Raw genomic sequence first — 22,677 nt, 5'->3', positions numbered from 1 at the left:
AATATTATGCTCTTATTATTAAATAATCGAGCACCATTGAAGTGATTCTACCCAATAAAATCAAGAATTATACACACACACACACACACACACACACACACACACACACACACACACACACACACACACCTCAATGTTTATGCATATGTGTGTGCGTGTGTATGTGCTATGTAGAAAACAAGTTAGAGAATTGACATAAAATCTAAAAGTGTATTATGTAAAATTAACTGAAGAAGATAATGGAAGTGTTCTCGAATCTCTAAGTGCACTCCTAAGGGATTTATTCAGGAAAGTGTTGAGTTTTTCACACATAATTTGGGAAGAAAACTTTGTAATTTCAATATATTTCTTCCGCTCAACATTTTCTTCCAAAATTATTTCATTTTTCTGAAGCTTTTCCTTGGAGTAAGGAGGCGGGGGTGGGGAGGGGGGCAGGAAATTAGGAAAAAGTGGTTTTAACAGCTCTGGAGACATCCTTATTTTTATTTGGATGGTTTCAGTACTGATATAAAAAAAAAAATGCAAGCAGATTTTTGTACTTGGGAATGCATTATTTTCCTTGACAAATATTCAAAGCAAAAATTTATGTAGTTTTAATAATGAAAAAGTTTCCAGTTTTAAAAGCACCCAGTTTTATGAGGATCTTGGAAAAAAAAAAAAAAAGGAACCCGGGTGAATAGGCACGTGTATATGAAAAGTTGAAAAATCACAGCAAAGAAGAGCATTAGTAGATGGATTTCATTTACTCCTGCATACGTTTTTTGTACAGTAAAAGTCATGTCGCTTCCGTAATGGAAGTATCAAACTTTGGAGAAAAGCATCTTGGGAGAAAATACAGATATTCATTTGTGGCACATTTCACCCCAGTGGCATGCTTAACCCTGGGATACCCTACTCTAATAGAATTGCATCATTATTGCTGCATTTATTGCTTTTCTTGTATAAATAATTTTATTTACTGTTTCACAAAAAAGCACAAAGTAATAATGTTCGTTTCTTTTTTTAATTGAAGTATTTTAGAACAAAATTGAATGAAGAATACAAACATTTACATTGGTATAGAAATGCAAAAAAAGTCGCTCAAGTTTCATAAAGATTATTTAATTTTAACGAGAAACATACAAGGTCTGCCACTGTTCTCTTTTTATTAAAACAAAACCAATGACCATGTAGTAAATAAAAACCTAAAAACACACGAATCGTTTAAGTAAAAGTTACTATGTGCCTAGGAGTCAGGCTAAAATGTCATTTTGGATATGATCTCAAATGTTCGGTAATTTATTCTGAAGAATGATTAAAAGTATCATGAATATTTAGATAGCAGTCCTAGAAATCAAGTAGTCTGATATTCACTTATTCTTCAAATACATTCCAGACGCCAGTTAGAATACAAAATTAGAGGAGGTTTATTATTGATATTTAAAATCTAATGGCATGAGTGGAAAAAAATGGAATAATAAACAATGGCGTAAAAATAATTATACCTATTAAGGGATTAACCCGGTGCTGTGAGTGGAGTGAGAGGACTAAATGTATAGAGAGTGAAACTCTTTACTGCCTTCTGTGTAGGCAGGCATATTGAGAGAAGCAATTTGTTGGGAATAAATGCAATATTTTGTAAATGCAGATGAAATGTAAGCATAGTTTCACAAAACATACTGTAAGTATGTGAAAGATTTGTTCAGAAAGTGTTTGATTAATTGCCTATTGAAACAGTAGATGCAGAGAAAAGATAAAGATTACTTTATATATATATATATATATATATATATATATATATATATATATATATATATATATATATATATATATATATATAAAGGAGATTAGAATAATAGTCTAAAGAGCTAAGTGTATTTTAATGTAATAGTGAAATTACTAGTTTAATTAAAATACAGGAAATGCTCGTTGTAATTTAGATATATAATAAGCTCGATAGTTAAATGTTCTAGAGCTAATTCAATATTAAGTAATGTGATTTATAATTTAAAAGTTTTAAAATTTTTTAAATTTAACAATCAAAATTTAATTAAATTAAAAATCAGTTTCATAAGAAGGAACAACAACAAAGTCAATTATCTGTACGATCGTTTCGGAAATCCGTGCTTTTTATTTGTGGTATACATGAAGTCACGTAGAATAATTATGACTTCATGTATACCACAAATAAAAAGCACGGATTTCCGAAACGATCGTACAGATAATTGACTTTGTTGTTGTTCCTTCTTATGAAACTGATTTTTAATTTAATTAAATTTTGATTGTTAAATTTAAAAAATTTTAAAACTTTTAAATTATAAATCACATTACTTAATATATATATATATATATATATGTGAGAGAGAGAGAGAGAGAGAGAGAGAGAGAGAGAGAGAGAGAGAGAGAAATAGAAAAGAAAAATGTATTGAATATATATATATGTGTGTTGCGTTTTTTTATCCATGTGCAAATGATGAAAAGTTTATATATGATTTAAATGAAATACTGAAATGCTGTAGGATTACAGATTGTATAATACTGTAAATATAAAGTCCAAATAATATTAACGTCAATATTTATAAGACGATCCCAAGCAGATAAAGAAAGCTAAATATGCTATGTGCTACTAAGCAGAATTTGTAATTACCCATATCTATTTTGCGATTAACATTTCCTCTGATAAGATGAGCCAATCATTGAAAATCCATGGGTTAAGGAAAAAACTTTAAAATTATTTGTACTACTTTGTCAAACAATAAATTTTGTTGTAATTCTACATTATTTAATTCAGAACTTCCATATTTATATATATATATGGCAATTGCTTCATCTTAACAGATGCTAGCCATCTCAATGTTTATATATATATATATATATATATATATATATATATATATATATATATCAAATAGAAAATGCTGAAAGGCAGATAAAAAAAAATTCATTGCAAAAACAAAAAGAAAAGGACATGTAAGTAAAAGAAAAAAAGGTCAACTTACCAGATAAGCTTCTGTAGTGATTTCAGTCATTGGATTCCATTTTGTTGTCTTTTCAGGATGATTGGTATTTTCTTAGTGTCTAGAATAATGGATTTCATCTTGGACATTTCCTGCTGCTGTTGTTCCTTTCAGTTTCACCAGTATCAACATTGTCCGTTTCTTCTGCCTGGAGGCATTCTGGTGTCTGTGTCTTGCTTCACGTCAGCTGCTTATATGTTATTCTTTACTCATGACAGAAGCAATATAAATAAATATAAATATCTGTCATTTATATGTACGTGTGTGTGTGTGTGTGTGTGTGTGTGTGTGTGTGTGTGTGTGTGTGTGTGTGTGTGTGTTATCGTGTGTCTGTCTTTTTTTTTTCATACTTTTTTTTGCTGAGGATGGGGCAAACATTCACCTAGTATTTCAGAGACTACTACCGAAAGATCCGTTTAATATTCTATCCCTTTAAGCACAGTTGTTTGGATGTTTCTTGCACTTGGTTCACCGGGATATTTTCCAGGTAGTTTGTGAAATTCTTTTTCATGAGCCCAGTGACTCCAATGATTACTGGAATGTTGGAGATCTTCCTAAGATTCCAGTTTCTTTTCATATCATACATAAGACGTTAGTATTTAGTCATGTTCCACCTCTCAGTTCTATTTAAGCCTGCATCATTAAGGACACTGACTTTAACTAGGGTTGCTACTTTCTCCTTGTCCCATATCACTATGTCAGGTTTAACAGCTCCATTTCCTAGGTATGAACTGCAAAGATTGCATAATCATAGTGGATACTGCATGACTTATTTTCAACAATATTTTCTGGTATTTGTTCTCAGGACTTGCTGCTACATATTCAATTGTGTGTGTGTGTGTGTGTGTGTGTGTGTGTGTGCGCGCGTGTGTGTGTATATTTTAGGCATTTACATTTTTATACAGGTTTCTTTTAACAGAATAAATGTTTTCTTGTTGATTTGTTTATGGAGTTGTGATAAAAGCGTGATTATTATTATAGTCATAAACTCAAAGAGACTCAAATTGACCAAATGTTCCTCAGCCTTTTACCTGGAAGCACAGTGTGGTATATGTTCTGTTGCTGCGTTCATCTGTTCTGTCTTCGATTAGTGATTGGAAGATCCTAAATTGAGACAACTTTGATTTTTTGTTCTAATCCAGAGTGACCCTTTTTAGGGAGCTGAATGTTGTCCACATTAAAATCTGACGTTGTGTTTAACTCTGCTCTCGTGGGGGAGTCAAATAAATAGACTTTTTTCTTCAGTTTAAACATAAAGTGCCAGCGTGTCTTTTAGAGACTGTTTTTAGGCCCCAGCAGGATTCTTTGTCATTGGTAATACTTTGGCGTCAATCATTTTTGCAAGAGTTGGAATTATTAAAAGTTATGCTGGAATCGACTGTGTGTAGCCGACTGGGGTGGGGAAGTCAGTCTGTAAATAATTGAGAGAACGAGAGGAGGGGGGGGCGGGTGAAGTAAAATTTCTTTTAGTCCAGTCTCCATTTCTAATTAGAAAAGTTCCAGTTGTGATTGAAAACGTCTCCGCTGACTGATATGTGTGATTATTCCAGATAATTGCAAGATTCTTCTGATAATAGGCTTGGAATTTCACGAGAAATCGTGGATGTTCTATGCCAACTATTCTCAAACATTATGTAACTTCATGAATAGTGCTTTCCAAAAGGGAGATGTTTGTTTTTTTAAGCCACATATGCAAACGAAGGTCCTTTTTTTCCTTTGAGATTATATAAAGACATTTTTACGTTCCAATTCTATTTACATGATTTAATATTTATTTCCTGTCTTTCTTTTGGCTTTTGATTTTATTATCAGCATCGTTTTCCTATTCTTATTCACTAGCTGCCATGCTTATAACAATATACTGCCGTTGCGGATTCCTTTTTCAGTCTTGGATGAGGGTTGAAAAATATTTTTAAATGCTGATATTGTTTAACGTAATATATATATATATATATATATATATATATATATATATATATATATATATATATGAGTAAAAATAATATCCAACAGATGATATGAAAATGGACGAGAAAACTGAGTCGTTGAAAATATTAATTGTAACATTTCATTAAAAATTGAAATAAATAAAAAATTGTAAGGAAGAAAAATAAATCTGTCGAGATATATACGACACATCACCCTCTCACAAAATTGTTCTCATTTAACTTTCAATTAGTATTATTCATTAAATATTTACGTTGAAGGGTCACAATTGCAATAAGTTCATCAGAGCACATTCCATTGAATTACTCGTAAAATAAGTACAAACATTGTGGCAATAGGAGACAGGATGGACTTTGGTAGATGCTGTGGGCTTTGTTAGATTATAGTGATTTTGTAGAGATACAAGATACCGGAAGGCAAGAGGTTTTCTAGCCCAGTAGAGGGATCCCATTTTCTTTGCAGCATGCTTGGCAGTATCTTCTATATCTTTGTGCCTGTTCCTGTCACCTTTAAATATTAGGCTGAGGTGTTTGAATGCTAGATTCATGTAGGGTGCTATTAGCTATGGCAAGGAAAGGAGCTTCGTCTTAAATGCAACCATCCATTTTTAGCCCAAACCAATTTATATTTCTTAAGGACAATGCTGTAAAATTTAAATTTTTGAACTTCCAATAGAATTTTCCGCTTTTCTGTTTAATCTAACCTTATGTGAAAAATTGCCATTTTAACACATTTTTTTGCACACTTAAATCGAATCTTGTTACAATAATGCTGTTATTTAAAAAAAAAATTGTATAATCTGAAATTTGGGTGCTTATTTGATATGAATCATAAAAATATTAAAAACAAAATTGTTTTAGAGAAGTGTAGAGGATGGCGTGTCGTATATATAACATTTATGATATTGTAGTCATGGTGATAACACTTATGTAAACATTTTCCAAATTCATTAAAAATTATTTGAACAGTCCAATAAATTGATAGAAAGTGTCTTGTTAATTAACATGTCAATTTTGCCAGGATTCCAGCATTTTCATTGGTTCATATAACCAATGAAATTTTCTCCAGGCGAAATTATGATGGAATGGTAAGAGTAAAAATTTTTTTGGAAAGCACTTCATAAAAGAAAAAATGAAAAACCCAAACAAACAAAAAAACAATGTTCTACAATATTTGTTTTTTAAAATTCAAACAATATCTTATATACAAAGAATTTTGATGTTACTCAAAAGAAATCGGTTCAAAAATGTAAGAATATGATAATATTAAAATGTAAACTTTTCATTTAAACAGAAAATTATTTTTTTTTTAAATTCACTATTTGAAAATTTGTCCCCATCACATCATAAAATGCCATGAAGAAAGTCACATTGATCCAAAGATAGTTTAAGCATTAAAATAAATAAATAAATAAATAATAATAATACTAATAATAATATGTACTGAAAGACAAAAATGGAAAAGACATTAAAAACAGAATAAAGAAAAACAAACAAAAGATTGACCAGTTTCGTTTGTATATATAAACGCCTTCAAAAAAAGTGAAAACATCCATATATCTAAACGAAACCAATCAATCGATTGTTTGTTTTTCTTTCTGTGTTTAATTTTAATCTTATTTTGCACTACATTTCGTCTTCACAACATTTTATTTTCTGACAGATTGAGTATTTTATCGTAGACTATGATTGTATTGCTGTAGTTTCTTAGATGTTAATTAATTGAAACTCTGGTGTTTATAAAATGGTGCTCAATAACAAGTAGAGCTTATTATTGTATAATTTTATTTATTTATACAAATATTATTGCCTACATATGTGCATACATGTTTCAGCTGTTTTGAAATTTGCCTTTATTTCATTATTGCTGCACACATAGTAGTCTAGGGGACATGAATCTGGTGAATTTGGAGATCAGGTAGCAGAAATTATTTTAAAAGAAACACCAAACTACTCCTTTTCACAGAAGTTTTATGTCTTTTTGTAACACTGAAAGGATGGAAATAGTTTTTAAGCTTTGGATAGAAAGGATAAGCAGGGGGCGAATTAGCAGGATCGGCACCTTTTTAAGATCAGAACACCCATGCATGGATATTCCTTTTCATAATTATATAATGTCCAACATCTGGCATTTTTTGCCCATTAGTTGTAAATTATCTGGACTGGTAGTAGTTCACTTACATTAATTAGGTTTAAAAAACTTCCTTTGTATTTATGCACAAAAATCTCAGGCAAAATTAATGATTTATCATAATTTTCATATTTCAAACGCTAATACATACACATAGAATAAGTAATATTAATTTCTGAAATGGAATAGTTGGCCACCATTTTATGTCACTTTGTGAAGATTAAAATCAATGTATAATGATACTAAACCTTATGTCTAGAATCCTTATTCCAATTTCAATCAAAGTTCATTCTATGATAGTGATTCTAGAAAATATCTAATGTTTAAGGGATTTTAAGAAATAATTGAAACTTAGGAAATATTGTTCAATTGTGTTTGAATGATTGGATCAGATTTAATGCAAATTTGAAATATTCGAATATTCAAATGAGGGCTTGTACCCTCAAAGACAATTGTTTTTAGAGCACAACCTCCCACTTGAAGAGTTTTTGTGGCACAACCTCTCATTTGAAATTTTGAATTTACCATTTTCAATTTGCTTCTTTAAATATTTGCATTGATATAATGTTTTTCTATTACATTTTGAAATTTTCTTAAATACTTTTTTCTTTAAACAGATATTAAAAAATTCTTTTACTTGCAAATTTTCAAATTCATGCCAACCAGGAATTAGTTATTTTATTGGTTTACCGTCTTCTGAAGAAAAGAACTTGTCTTTGAAACTTTGTAAATTTTCCTATTTTTCATTATTTCAATATTTCTTATTTTAATGCTTTATTGACAATATCAAACATCTTATGACAACAGGATATAATATCATTTTTTATCTTTATATTATCTAATTATATATATATATATATATATATATATATATATATATATATATATATATATATATGAATGATGATCCCGTTTTTTATTTAACAATTTAAGTTGAGTTTTTTTTTTATCTTTCCATCGATATATAGCTGAATTCTCGTGTATAATTGTGGATTTTCTAGCAGAAAGTCGATTTATGCATGTGATAAGTTGGCATTATGTTAAATTTGGTTGCTTTTCCGGGAATTTAAACTGCATTTTTTATTTATTTATTTTTTTAAATACTCAAAGCTTCTTTAGACTATATATATATATATATATATATATATATATATATATATATATATATATATATATATATACAAGAAGAATATTCGTCCCAGTATAAGTACAAAAATGCCCCAAACAGAGCAGTTTTGTATTATATTAATGTCCCCTTATGAAGATTAAAATCAAGACATAATATTAAACCCTATGCCTAGAATCCTTATTCTAACTGTGATCAAAATAGATTACATAATTATGATTCTAGGCAATATCTAAAATTTAAGGCTTAAGCTCATGGTGTCGTATGAATAAATTGAAATTTAATGTATGTTGCTTTGATGAATAATGGATCTAATTTAATGCAAATCTGAAATATTTGAATTTTCAAATGGAAATGTGGTGCTTAGATTATTCGCCTTAAAAACACTTCAAAATACTCCAAAAAATATTGAAGTGTGAAGAATATTTATTACTAGATATCTATTACAAAAATCAGAGCTATCTGAATTATTATGAAAGGCTTTTATTTTGTTTTTACCCCATTTGCATAAAACTAAATATGGCCCACATTTGGACAAATTATGCCAAGCAACAAAATTTATAACGATTGATTAATTAGTTTAGGTATGGATCCTGCACATACAGTTATATAGACATCTGTCTGGAGAGATGAATACTTATTCTCATTTGAACGTATTAAAATATGTTCGCTTGTACAGACGTAAATAGAGTTTAATTGTACCCTGTTGAGTTTGCCATATTGTAGAGGTTCAAACTGGAGAATCAAAGGTTACTTTGGTCAGGGGTTCAAATCATGAAACCAGCATAACAGTCAACCTCCACACTAATAATTTATGAAAAAAGATAAAGCATAAAAATGAAATAAAAAATATTTATCATAATATATATATATATATATATATATATATATATAAAATTCACAGACATGTTTTGTCATCTACGACTCATCAGTGTGGCTAGACATAGTGAGATTTGAACCTGAATGTCAGTAACTAGCGTCTAGTAACTTACAATTTTAGTCTAGCACTGAAAATAAAAACAGTTATATCGTATCTAAATGGAATTATTAATTTATTTACATTTTTATGATGCGGATAATGAAAAGTATTCAATTATTTTTACAGAAGAATATTTGCTTTTATGTTAAACGGAAACCATTATTTCTCCACCAGAGTGCTCATCCCATTGTAACATTGTCCTCCTTTTCAAAACTTTCTTTTACAATGCTTTAAGACGTTAACGTACTAGGTCTTGGTTAGATCATTGAAGTTAAGCCATGTTGAACCTAGTCAGTAACAGAGGAACGATCATTTAGAATTCATATGTGCTGTATATCATCACCTCCACTAAACTGGTTATACATGTGGCTGTGGATTACACGTGAATTTGTCATTTCATTTGATAGAAGCCAAATGTCTGCCTAAGGTAATACTTACATTCATTTTTGCATGTTGAATTAAAAAATATAATTCATTTTCTTTTATCAGTTCCGCTTTCTAAGATATGCTTGTTTTAGTCCAGCATATTTTTTCACAAAATGATGTTATCTCCAAGAGTTGGTGAACTTTCTTTCGCCAGAGCTGAAATAACTATTAACTTTAAATGACTAGTTCCATTTTTATACTTTTTTTTTGTCTAGATTTGTATTATAATATCTAGATTTGTATTAAAATATCTAGATTTGTATTATAATATCTAGATTTGTATTAAAATATCTAGATTTGTATTAAAATATCTAGATTTGTATTAAAATATCTAGATTTGTATTATAATATCTAGATTTGTATTAAAATATCTAGATTTGTATTATAATATCTAGATTTGTATTAAAATATCTAGATTTGTATTAAAATATCTAGATTTGTATTATAATATCTAGATTTGTATTAAAATATCTAGATTTGTATTAAAATATCTAGATTTGTATTAAAATATCTAGATTTGTATTAAAATATCTAGATTTGTATTAAAATATCTAGATTTGTTTTAAAATATCTAGATTTGTACTATAATATCTAGATTTGTATTAAAATATCTAGATTTGTATTATAATATCTAGATTTGTATTAAAATATCTAGATTTGTATTATAATATCTAGATTTGTATTAAAATATCTAGATTTGTATTAAAATATCTAGATTTGTATTATAATATCTAGATTTGTATTATAATATCTAGATTTGTATTAAAATATCTAGATTTGTATTATAATATCTAGATTTGTATTATAATATCTAGATTTGTATTAAAATATCTAGATTTGTATTATAATATCTAGATTTGTATTATAATATCTAGATTTGTATTAAAATATCTAGATTTGTATTATAATATCTAGATTTGTATTAAAATATCTAGATTTGTATTATAATATCTAGATTTGTATTAAAATATCTAGATTTGTATTAAAATATCTAGATTTGTATTAAAATATCTAGATTTGTATTATAATATCTAGATTTGTATTAAAATATCTAGATTTGTATTAAAATATCTAGATTTGTATTAAAATATCTAGATTTGTATTAAAATATCTAGATTTGTATTAAAATATCTAGATTTGTATTAAAATATCTAGATTTGTATTATAATATCTAGATTTGTATTATAATATCTAGATTTGTATTATAATATCTAGATTTGTATTAAAATATCTAGATTTGTATTATAATATCTAGATTTGTATTAAAATATCTAGATTTGTATTATAATATCTAGATTTGTATTAAAATATCTAGATTTGTATTAAAATATCTAGATTTGTATTAAAATATCTAGATTTGTATTAAAATATCTAGATTTGTATTAAAATATCTAGATTTGAATTAAAATATCTAGATTTGTATTAAAATATCTAGATTTGTATTAAAATATCTAGATTTGTATTATAATATCTAGATTTGTATTAAAATATCTAGATTTGTATTATAATATCTAGATTTGTATTAAAATATCTAGATTTGTATTATAATATCTAGATTTGTATTATAATATCTAGATTTGTATTAAAATATCTAGATTTGTATTAAAATATCTAGATTTGTATTAAAATATCTAGATTTGTATTATAATATCTAGATTTGTATTAAAATATCTAGATTTGTATTATAATATCTAGATTTGTATTATAATATCTAGATTTGTATTATAATATCTAGATTTGTATTAAAATATCTAGATTTGTATTATAATATCTAGATTTGTATTAAAATATCTAGATTTGTATTAAAATATCTAGATTTGTATTAAAATATCTAGATTTGTATTATAATATCTAGATTTGTATTAAAATATCTAGATTTGTATTAAAATATCTAGATTTGTATTATAATATCTAGATTTGTATTAAAATATCTAGATTTGTATTAAAATATCTAGATTTGTATTATAATATCTAGATTTGTATTAAAATATCTAGATTTGTATTAAAATATCTAGATTTGTATTAAAATATCTAGATTTGTATTATAATATCTAGATTTGTATTATAATATCTAGATTTGTATTAAAATATCTAGATTTGTATTAAAATATCTAGATTTGTATTAAAATATCTAGATTTGTATTATAATATCTAGATTTGTATTATAATATCTAGATTTGTATTAAAATATCTAGATTTGTATTAAAATATCTAGATTTGTATTATAATATCTAGATTTGTATTATAATATCTAGATTTGTATTAAAATATCTAGATTTGTATTATAATATCTAGATTTGTATTATAATATCTAGATTTGTACTATAATATCTAGATTTGTATTAAAATATCTAGATTTGTATTATAATATCTAGATTTGTATTAAAATATCTAGATTTGTATTATAATATCTAGATTTGTATTATAATATCTAGATTTGTATTAAAATATCTAGATTTGTATTAAAATATCTAGATTTGTATTAAAATATCTAGATTTGTATTATAATATCTAGATTTGTATTATAATATCTAGATTTGTATTAAAATATCTAGATTTGTATTAAAATATCTAGATTTGTATTAAAATATCTAGATTTGTATTAAAATATCTAGATTTGTATTATAATATCTAGATTTGTACTATAATATCTAGATTTGTATTAAAATATCTAGATTTGTATTAAAATATCTAGATTTGTATTAAAATATCTAGATTTGTATTAAAATATCTAGATTTGTATTATAATATCTAGATTTGTATTAAAATATCTAGATTTGTATTAAAATATCTAGATTTGTATTAAAATATCTAGATTTGTATTAAAATATCTAGATTTGTATTAAAATATCTAGATTTGTATTATAATATCTAGATTTGTATTAAAATATCTAGATTTGTATTAAAATATCTAGATTTGTATTAAAATATCTAGATTTGTATTAAAATATCTAGATTTGTATTATAATATCTAGATTTGTATTAAAATATCTAGATTTGTATTATAATATCTAGATTTGTATTAAAATATCTAGATTTGTATTATAATATCTAGATTTGTATTAAAATATCTAGATTTGTATTAAAATATCTAGATTTGTAATAAAATATCTAGATTTGTATTATAATATCTAGATTTGTATTATAATATCTAGATTTGTATTATAATATCTAGATTTGTATTATAATATCTAGATTTGTATTAAAATATCTAGATTTGTATTAAAATATCTAGATTTGTATTATAATATCTAGATTTGTATTAAAATATCTAGATTTGTATTAAAATATCTAGATTTGTATTAAAATATCTAGATTTGTATTAAAATATCTAGATTTGTATTATAATATCTAGATTTGTATTAAAATATCTAGATTTGTATTAAAATATCTAGATTTGTATTATAATATCTAGATTTGTATTATAATATCTAGATTTGTATTATAATATCTAGATTTGTATTATAATATCTAGATTTGTATTATAATATCTAGATTTGTATTAAAATATCTAGATTTGTATTATAATATCTAGATTTGTATTATAATATCTAGATTTGTATTAAAATATCTAGATTTGTATTATAATATCTAGATTTGTATTATAATATCTAGATTTGTATTAAAATATCTAGATTTGTATTATAATATCTAGATTTGTACTATAATATCTAGATTTGTATTAAAATATCTAGATTTGTATTATAATATCTAGATTTGTATTATAATATCTAGATTTGTATTAAAATATCTAGATTTGTATTATAATATCTAGATTTGTATTAAAATATCTAGATTTGTATTAAAATATCTAGATTTGTATTAAAATATCTAGATTTGTATTAAAATATCTAGATTTGTATTATAATATCTAGATTTGTATTAAAATATCTAGATTTGTATTAAAATATCTAGATTTGTATTAAAATATCTAGATTTGTATTAAAATATCTAGATTTGTATTAAAATATCTAGATTTGTATTAAAATATCTAGATTTGTATTATAATATCTAGATTTGTATTAAAATATCTAGATTTGTATTAAAATATCTAGATTTGTATTATAATATCTAGATTTGTATTAAAATATCTAGATTTGTATTAAAATATCTAGATTTGTATTAAAATATCTAGATTTGTATTAAAATATCTAGATTTGTATTAAAATATCTAGATTTGAATTAAAATATCTAGATTTGTATTAAAGTATCTAGATTTGTATTAAAATATCTAGATTTGTATTATAATATCTAGATTTGTATTAAAATATCTAGATTTGTATTATAATATCTAGATTTGTATTAAAATATCTAGATTTGTATTATAATATCTAGATTTGTATTAAAATATCTAGATTTGTATTAAAATATCTAGATTTGTATTAAAATATCTAGATTTGTATTAAATTATCTAGATTTGTATTAAAATATCTAGATTTGTATTAAAATATCTAGATTTGTATTAAAATATCTAGATTTGTATTAAAATATCTAGATTTGTATTAAAATATCTAGATTTGTATTATAATATCTAGATTTGTATTATAATATCTAGATTTGTATTAAAATATCTAGATTTGTATTAAAATATCTAGATTTGTTTTAAAATATCTAGATTTGTATTATAATATCTAGATTTGTATTAAAATATCTAGATTTGTATTAAATTATCTAGATTTGTATTAAAATATCTAGATTTGTATTAAAATATCTAGATTTGTGTTAAATTATCTAGATTTGTATTAAAATATCTAGATTTGTATTAAAATATCTAGATTTGTATTAAAATATCTAGATTTGTATTAAAATATCTAGATTTGTATTATAATATCTAGATTTGTATTATAATATCTAGATTTGTATTAAAATATCTAGATTTGTATTAAAATATCTAGATTTGTATTAAAATATCTAGATTTGTATTAAAATATCTAGATTTGTATTAAAATATCTAGATTTGTATTATAATATCTAGATTTGTATTAAAATATCTAGATTTGTATTATAATATCTAGATTTGTATTAAAATATCTAGATTTGTATTAAAATATCTAGATTTGTATTAAAATATCTAGATTTGTATTATAATATCTAGATTTGTATTAAAATATCTAGATTTGTATTAAAATATCTAGATTTGTATTAAAATATCTAAATTTGTATTAAATTATCTGGATTTGTATTAAAATATCTAGATTTGTATTAAAATATCTAGATTTGTATTATAATATCTAGATTTGTATTAAAATATCTAGATTTGTATTAAAATATCTAGATTTGTATTAAAATATCTAAATTTATATTAAATTATCTAGATTTGTATTAAAATATCTAGATTTGTATTATAATATCTAGATTTGTATTAAAATATCTAGATTTGTATTAAAATATCTAGATGTGTATTATAATATCTAGATTTGTATTATAATATCTAGATTTGTATTAAAATATCTAGATTTGTATTAAAATATCTAGATTTGTATTAAAATATCTAGATTTGTATTAAAATATCTAGATTTGTATTATAATATCTAGATTTGTATTAAAATATCTAGATTTGTATTAAAATATCTAGATTTTTATTATAATATCTAGATTTGTATTAAAATATCTAGATTTGTATTAAAATATCTAGATTTGTATTAAAATATCTAGATTGGTATTAAAATATCTAGATTTGTATTAAAATATCTAGATTTGTATTAAAATATCTAGATTTGTATTAAAATATCTAGATTTGTATTATAATATCTAGATTTGTATTATAATATCTAGATTTGTATTAAAATATCTAGATTTGTATTAAAATATCTAGATTTGTATTAAAATATCTAGATTTGTATTAAAATATCTAGATTTGTATTAAAATATCTAGATTTGTATTAAAATATCTAGATTTGTATTAAAATATCTAGATTTGTATTAAAATATCTAGATTTGTATTAAAATATCTAGATTTGTATTATAATATCTAGATTTGTATTAAAATATCTAGATTTGTATTAAAATATCTAGATTTGTATTAAAATATCTAGATTTGTATTAAAATATCTAGATTTGTATTAAAATATCTAGATTTGTATTAAAATATCTAGATTTGTATTAAAATATCTAGATTTGTATTATAATATCTAGATTTGTATTAAAATATCTAGATTTGTATTAAAATATCTAGATTTGTATTAAAATATCTAGATTTGTATTAAAATATCTAGATTTGTATTAAAATATCTAGATTTGTATTAAAATATCTAGATTTGTATTATAATATCTAGATTTGTATTAAATTATCTAGATTTGTATTAAAATATCTAGATTTGTATTATAATATCTAGATTTGTATTAAAATATCTAGATTTGTATTAAAATATCTAGATTTGTATTAAAATATCTAGATTTGTATTAAAATGGTCGGACGTGTAAGAATCATCCTAATCAGTTATATTGCATTTATTGATACGTAATTATTCCAGATGGTCAAGCAAAAATGAAGAATTGTGCGAAGAAGGCATATCATGCTGACTTTTAGAGTCCAAAACTTCATTAATTTGTATGTTGTATTCTTCTTGTTATAAGCATTCTACAAATAAATCAGTACAGAATTATTTCATCTTTCATTCGCCCACAACTAGATTGGAATATAGGAATTTTTGGTATGAGCTTATATTTAAAAAAATATCTTGCGTAAAATGAGCATAATTTTTGTTTTCAGCACACACACACAAAAAAAAAAAGTCATGGCTCAAATCAAGTATTACATGTTAAACTTTCAATATAGTGATGACAATCTCATAAACATGCCTTTTAAATATCATCCATGTTAAAGTGTTCTTCATTATCATAGAAATGTATCAGATCGATTCTGATCACAGTTTTTGGATCACTCTCCATTGTTGTATTTTATGAAATGTCCTTTATTGGAGATCAAGTTCCATGCGAAATATATTCATTGTCTTATTTTTAATCTCGTGTGGTCTTCAGCTTTGATCTAGATCAACTTTACATAGTTAAAATACACTCTATAGCAAATATAATATAAAAATAATGCGAAATTTGGTTGGAATTCATCAAGTGGTTTCTGAGCCAATAGCATGTAGACATACATAAAGAAAAACACATTATTTATATGACTAGCAAGGAAACCAAGTATTGTCCGAAAGCAGTAATTTCAAAGATGAAAATTTGGTGCAATATTTGATTGCATTTTTTATTGTTTTTACTATTTCTTTGCTTTTATCATCATAAGAAGGTTGCTTTCATTCAGCTCAGATTGATTTCAATATTAAATATTTGTTGGTTACATTTGCTAATACAAATATTAACTAAATATGTTTTGTGCAGATGGAGCTAACATGGAGTTGTAAACTAGAGAAAAAGGTCAAGAAATAAGCATTATCAGAGAATAAGAATAGAAATAAGATAGAAATAACGTCAGACATCGGACGATAATTATGCATGCAAATTGAATCAGCAAGACGTGTTTTTCAGATGATCTGACAAAGCGTTACAATAATTAAGCCTTGTGTTTAAATAAACGATCGACTCCTTTTTGTTCTATTCTCGTCTGCCTTTCCCATTTTAACTTATAGCTCAAATAAACAACCAGCAACTGATTAATAAACCATCCCTCTTTCAAATGATCTTATGCTGCATTAATTAAAATAATATTATAAACATAGGATAGCTTTTATTGTGGATAACGAATTATTCTCAGTCCTTGGAGCAAGACAACAACCATTTAAATAATTTAAAATGATTTAAACTAGTAATGGTTACATTATCAGCAAATGATTATTATGTACCACTAGAAGTGCAGTTGGGTACATTTCACTAATGAAATAAATTACACTGATTTGCATATTTTGAAATATTTTGACTATGCAGTTCTTATGCATAAAAAGTATACATTACAATATTTCAAGTGCTATTATTATGCTTCATTAAGCAGATCTGTCCAACCATTACAAATCTAATAAGTAAACAACAACAAAACAAAAAATAGATTTATAATTAGAAAGATAGTGCAGTGTATTAGATGACATATTTTTGTTTAAATAAATTATGCTAGAACTGTATAAAATTTCAGATATTAGATATTCACTGGATGAAAGTCCAGGATAACCTTACCGCCCCCCCCGCATACTTGCCATCCATGGAATCGTTAATAAAATTTGCAATCCTTTCTATATTTCAATCATATTTGATACAAATAAACTCGAGTCTATTCCTGACTTATCCACCAAGTCTTTGTTTTTTCACTGTTTACTGATAAGCAGAGTAGACAGAATCATGAATAATTCTGAACCCTCATTCTTGGAATTGCTTTGCTTTTGCTTGTGATGGACGTCTTCAGTTCAGAAACAGACTGAGAATTTGTTTTGATAGACATTATTATTGAAATAACTCAGTTGATAAAAATCAGGGGGAAGTTAGGTCTGGTGAATGTGAAGCTCACATTAAGGATTACACCTCCTACTGATAAGACAATCACCAAAGTGTCCTCGTATATTAATAAATGGCGATAAAACACAGACTGTTGAACATTCATGACTCAAACTTGGCGAGAAAGTCTGGCATAAGCTGAATTTTTTTTTTTTGTACAAAATATGGTTGAATTGCAGAAAGGATTGCAAATTTTATTTCTAATTCCATGAGCGCCATTCTTCTTGGTACTTGTTAAAAAATATTCTGAAATGAATTCTAAATGACAATCGGCATCGTTCAAAGAATTTAAAAAAAGAAAAAAGCAACTTTATTTGAGAGGTGGCATGGTGAAGTGGTAGTCGATATGGACTGACGACCTCGTGGGCCGTGTTAGACTCCTGTCAATACCATGCAACCACTTTTGTTGCAGATGTTGGTACCTTCATGTAGCTAATCCCTACATTGAAGAAACCAATACCAATAAAACTGAATAAAATGAGTTGTGTTATGGCAACTCATTGCATTTTTGTGAGTAACTATATACATATCTTTGTTTTGTAGAGATGCATAAGGCATTGATACTAAAGGAATTGAGTGAAGGGAAATTAGACAGAAAGATAGAGAGGAGGTGGGGTTCACGGTGAAAGAAGAGAAAGTTCATGGGTGTTCAGTGAATTAGAAAACGTTTTGCAAAAATAAACATTAGAGGTTGGTCGGGTTAGGAAATACTTACAGTTCACTGGCAATGGATGAATTCCTCGATGTGGACTTGGGAGACAACTCGTAATCACTGTCAGAACGGTAGAGGAAAGATTCCCGCCGTGAGGGTAAGTTCTGTAAAATCAGTCCTGAGGACGGACTCATTTCCAAAGGACTACGACCGGGGGCTTGTCCATTCTCCACATCAAAACTGAAATGAGAAAAACAGAAACGAATAAAATTTAAAAAAAAAAAAAAAAAAAAAAAAAAATCAATAAATCAATGCACATTTTCTTTTATTCTTAGCTGTTACCAGCGAGATATAATATATATATATATATATATATATATATATATATATATATATATATATATATATATATATATATATATATATATATATATATATATATATATATATATATATATATATATATATATATATCTCCGGCGTTGCTAGGGTAAACGACTTAAAGACAAATAAGTCAAAATATACTAATGTTTGCAATTTTTGTAATAGGATTAAAAAAAAAAATGTACGAGATTTCTCTTATTTTAAGATGGAAAAGCAGTAAATCTTTATTTAAAAAATTCTAAAACAATTTTTTTTTTAAACAAAATAAAAAAAAACAAATATGCCTCAATTAGAATTTAAACTTTAAGTATCCAATTGTTGTGGTGGGAGGGGGTGATGATGATGGAGGTTTATACATCTTGTTGGAGACACATATGTTAATGACAAAAAATGACAAACAGAGATGTTAAATGTGGAAATAAAAGATGACAAGTCCGTAAAAGTACCCTTTAAAGGGTTGACAAAGAATGTCTCATTGCGTTAATGGGTTAGTTGAGTTAAAGGCCAGAAAGTGCTAGTTGGAGATAAAAATGATAAATACTGCTAAAGCTACAAAAAAAGTGCTGAAACACTTAATACACTGATATGTATGTGTTGCCTAGGCCAGGGTTTTCCAAACTTTAGGACATCATGGAGCCCCTGAGCAAGACAAAAGTTTTTCATGGAGTACTAAAAAGATAATTTCTAAAATAAATATGAACCACATTAATTTCAAATTTTAACACTAACTAATGAGAATGTTTACAACCATTTATTGTTTTTGATTAATCAAAAATTATTGTACTTTTTGTCAATTTATTTTTTATTTTCTTTTTCATGAATCATCCTGAAACTTTTTACACCTGTAGTTATGTATCATATCTCTTCCCAATAAAAAAGATCAATAATAAAATATCTGCAGCCATTTAATTTTTCCAGAAAAAGTATTTGGTCCTCTTTAAGAAAGGGCTTCTGGAGCTCCTCAACTTCACTCACGGAGCCCTGAGGCTCCGTAAAGCCCACTTTGTGAAACCCTAGCCTATGCTAATCTCTTCATAAAGTGTTGATTTGATGCCGTAATGAGCGGTTCAATTCGAAATTAACCAGTAATAAAAAGTGATGGTCAACTGTTGGTTCAACACCATCCGGTTCTGTTACATTTATTTTTTAATCTGGCTTTTATTTCTATTCCTATTAAATTTTGCTGCCATTTGAATATTTTAGAGTTTTTTTGTCTTTTTTTTAGGGATACACAGAGACAGGGAAGGTGGAAAATCAGAGTCAGAGGAGAGAATCAGTAATTTTTACAGGAGTCAGGAGTCCGTGTCAGGTTTTTTTAACACCGACTTTAGAGACAAAGTCGTTTTCTTTCTCTTTTTTTTTTAGTTGCCTTTTGTTAGTATCTGTTCTGATACAACACTTCATCTTTTCGGTCTTCGGTCAGTGAAGGGGAAATTCTTATAAACTAAGGCAGTTCTAATTTTTGTTCCAATCTAGTGTTCCTAATTTTGGGGAGCTGTATTTGCCCTGAATTAAAAAAAAAAGTTCAGTTTGTGTCTAATCCTTTCCTCATGAGTGTCAAATAAGTAGGAGAGTGAGAAACATGACTTGAAAATCAGAAATGTTTGTAAGAGTCAGGATTTTAAAACTGACTCAAGAGATGAATTCTTTTTTCAGTCGACATAACACTTTGGACTATAATAGAAAGAAACAGAGAAATTCAGGACTACAGACACACACTCACACAACAAAGTTGAGGATGTTGGGAGTTGGCGTAGTTTTCCTTTCTTTAGCCAACTCCACACATTTCTTAACAATCGGTTTTTAAAGGAAATGGACTTATTTTTAGCTGATTTACAACCGCAGACAAAACCACAGACACGAATGCAAACTTGAGTTAAAGTTTATCTTCATGAAATAAGAAAGAAAAATAAACAGAAATCAACTAGATGTGTCTGTGACCTATTGGAGCACAACCACTCCCCCATATTTGCCCCACCTTGATTTCGTTCAGAAATTCATTAACTGATGTATCTGTTAAAATATTCTTCTAACATAGCGAAAACTAATAAGGTTTCTGATTTTTTTTGAGATGAGGATTTATTATTTCTATTATTCAAATTATTATTTCTATTATTCAACTGTTCTCATCTTTAGTGCTATTCTCACAACGTTTCGATCGATGTAACCTCTGATCTTTCTTCGAAATATTCCAGAGTTCGACAAGATACACCTGAAGAAGCTCAGAGGTTACATCAACCAGAACGTTGTGAGAATAACATCGAAGAATATAAAATGAATAAGTCTATTTACTTCTATATTATCGTTATGAAAAATATAATGGCGTAACTCAAAACAGTTGTTCTTGGTGTACTGCTGACTTTGCATGCATTGAGGAATGTACGAGGAAACATTATTAGAAAAGAAAGAGCAGTTAGTCCACTGCTATAAAATCATCCCACAAATGTCACACATGCAGGAGATACTTTAGAGCTAAGATCGGGCTAACAAAACAACTACATAATCATGGTCATCTTTGCAAGCAACCTATTATTTTGCTATCTAATTTACATACGTGTTTTTGGTGTACACAAACACACTTTGTAAATTAGATGGAAATACATTCTTTCTCTAAATACTCACAGAAACATTAAAAACTATAAGAGAGTGATCGAATCAAAGATTGGGATGGTCAAGAGAAATACATAGATTGCTCAGAGAGAGATGGGTACTTGTTCAGTTAATTACAAATTATTGTTAATTATATATTATGGTTAATTAGAACACTTAAAACAGAAATTTTAACTCAATCCCAATGATTCTATGTGGTGTTTCTTTATGTTTTACATCTGTAGCAGTTTCTATATGTCCAGTTTGCACCTGTAGCTCATGTAACCTCTGATCTTTCTTCGCATTCAAGGGTTTTCTTAAATGTTTCAGCCATTTTCATTATTGTTATCCATTGTATCTTTTCAGTCATCGCTCTGATTCCAATCTCTTTCATTTTTTTTTTCAAAGTTTTTCAGGATTGTTCTGAGTGATTCTACTATTATTACTGTTATTTTAACTTTCTTATTTCCATATTCTTTTGAGCTTTCTAACCAGTTCTATGTATTTGTTCTGCTTCTAAGTCTCCTTGGTATTCACTTTTTGGTCTGCTGGAATGGCGAAATCTATGATCTGGCAGAACTTTTCCTTCTTGTTAACATTTATGATATCCGATTTTTTTGCTTGGATGTGTTTATCTGTTTATATATCTATGTCCCATAGGATTTTGTGACTTCCATTTCCAAGTACTATTGTTGGTTTGTGCTTGTACTATTTGTCTGAGTGTTCACGATGCAGATGCCTGCATAATTTCCAGCATACTGGCTTCCTCAATTGATCGTGTCTATTTTTATATTCTTTTGAGGTTAGTTTTCTGCATTCACTTATTATATGGTTTATTGTTTCGTCTCTTTATCCACAAAGTCTGCATTTACTATTTTCTTATGTCTTGCCAATCCTTGCTTTTATGTGGTTTATTTTAATTGCATTACCTTGTGTGACTGTGATGAGGAATTCAGTTTCTCTGTTTAGGTTCCCTTTTTGTAGGCATCGCCAAGTGTTTTCGTTA

The 22,677-nt window shown here is 26.4% G+C and overlaps 1 protein-coding gene and 1 long non-coding RNA gene across 12 annotated transcripts in view; both read right to left on the bottom strand.

Moving 5' to 3' along the window:
• Window positions 1–7,660, bottom strand: part of LOC145245962 (uncharacterized) — a 134,212-nt gene extending 126,552 nt beyond the window's left edge. The window contains exon 1 of the long non-coding RNA XR_013863054.1: window positions 2,979–7,660. This is a non-coding gene — a long non-coding RNA (uncharacterized LOC145245962). The remainder of the gene's footprint in view (window positions 1–2,978) is intronic.
• The window catches only part of LOC145245959 (3',5'-cyclic-AMP phosphodiesterase 4C-like), a 1,213,142-nt gene that overhangs the window by 839,681 nt on the left and 350,784 nt on the right, over window positions 1–22,677 (bottom strand). For all 11 annotated transcript variants that reach the window (XM_080107731.1, XM_080107732.1, XM_080107734.1 and 8 more), the window contains exon 2: window positions 18,762–18,938. In XM_080107731.1, the coding sequence (XP_079963857.1) occupies window positions 18,762–18,938 (177 nt within the window). The remainder of the gene's footprint in view (window positions 1–18,761; window positions 18,939–22,677) is intronic.

This window comes from Euprymna scolopes, chromosome 23 (assembly GCF_053919585.1).
Source record: "Euprymna scolopes isolate OS-2025 chromosome 23, ASM5391958v1, whole genome shotgun sequence".
Taxonomy (NCBI): Eukaryota; Metazoa; Mollusca; class Cephalopoda; order Sepiida; family Sepiolidae; genus Euprymna; species Euprymna scolopes.
This window is presented reverse-complemented; position numbering and strand designations above follow the sequence as displayed.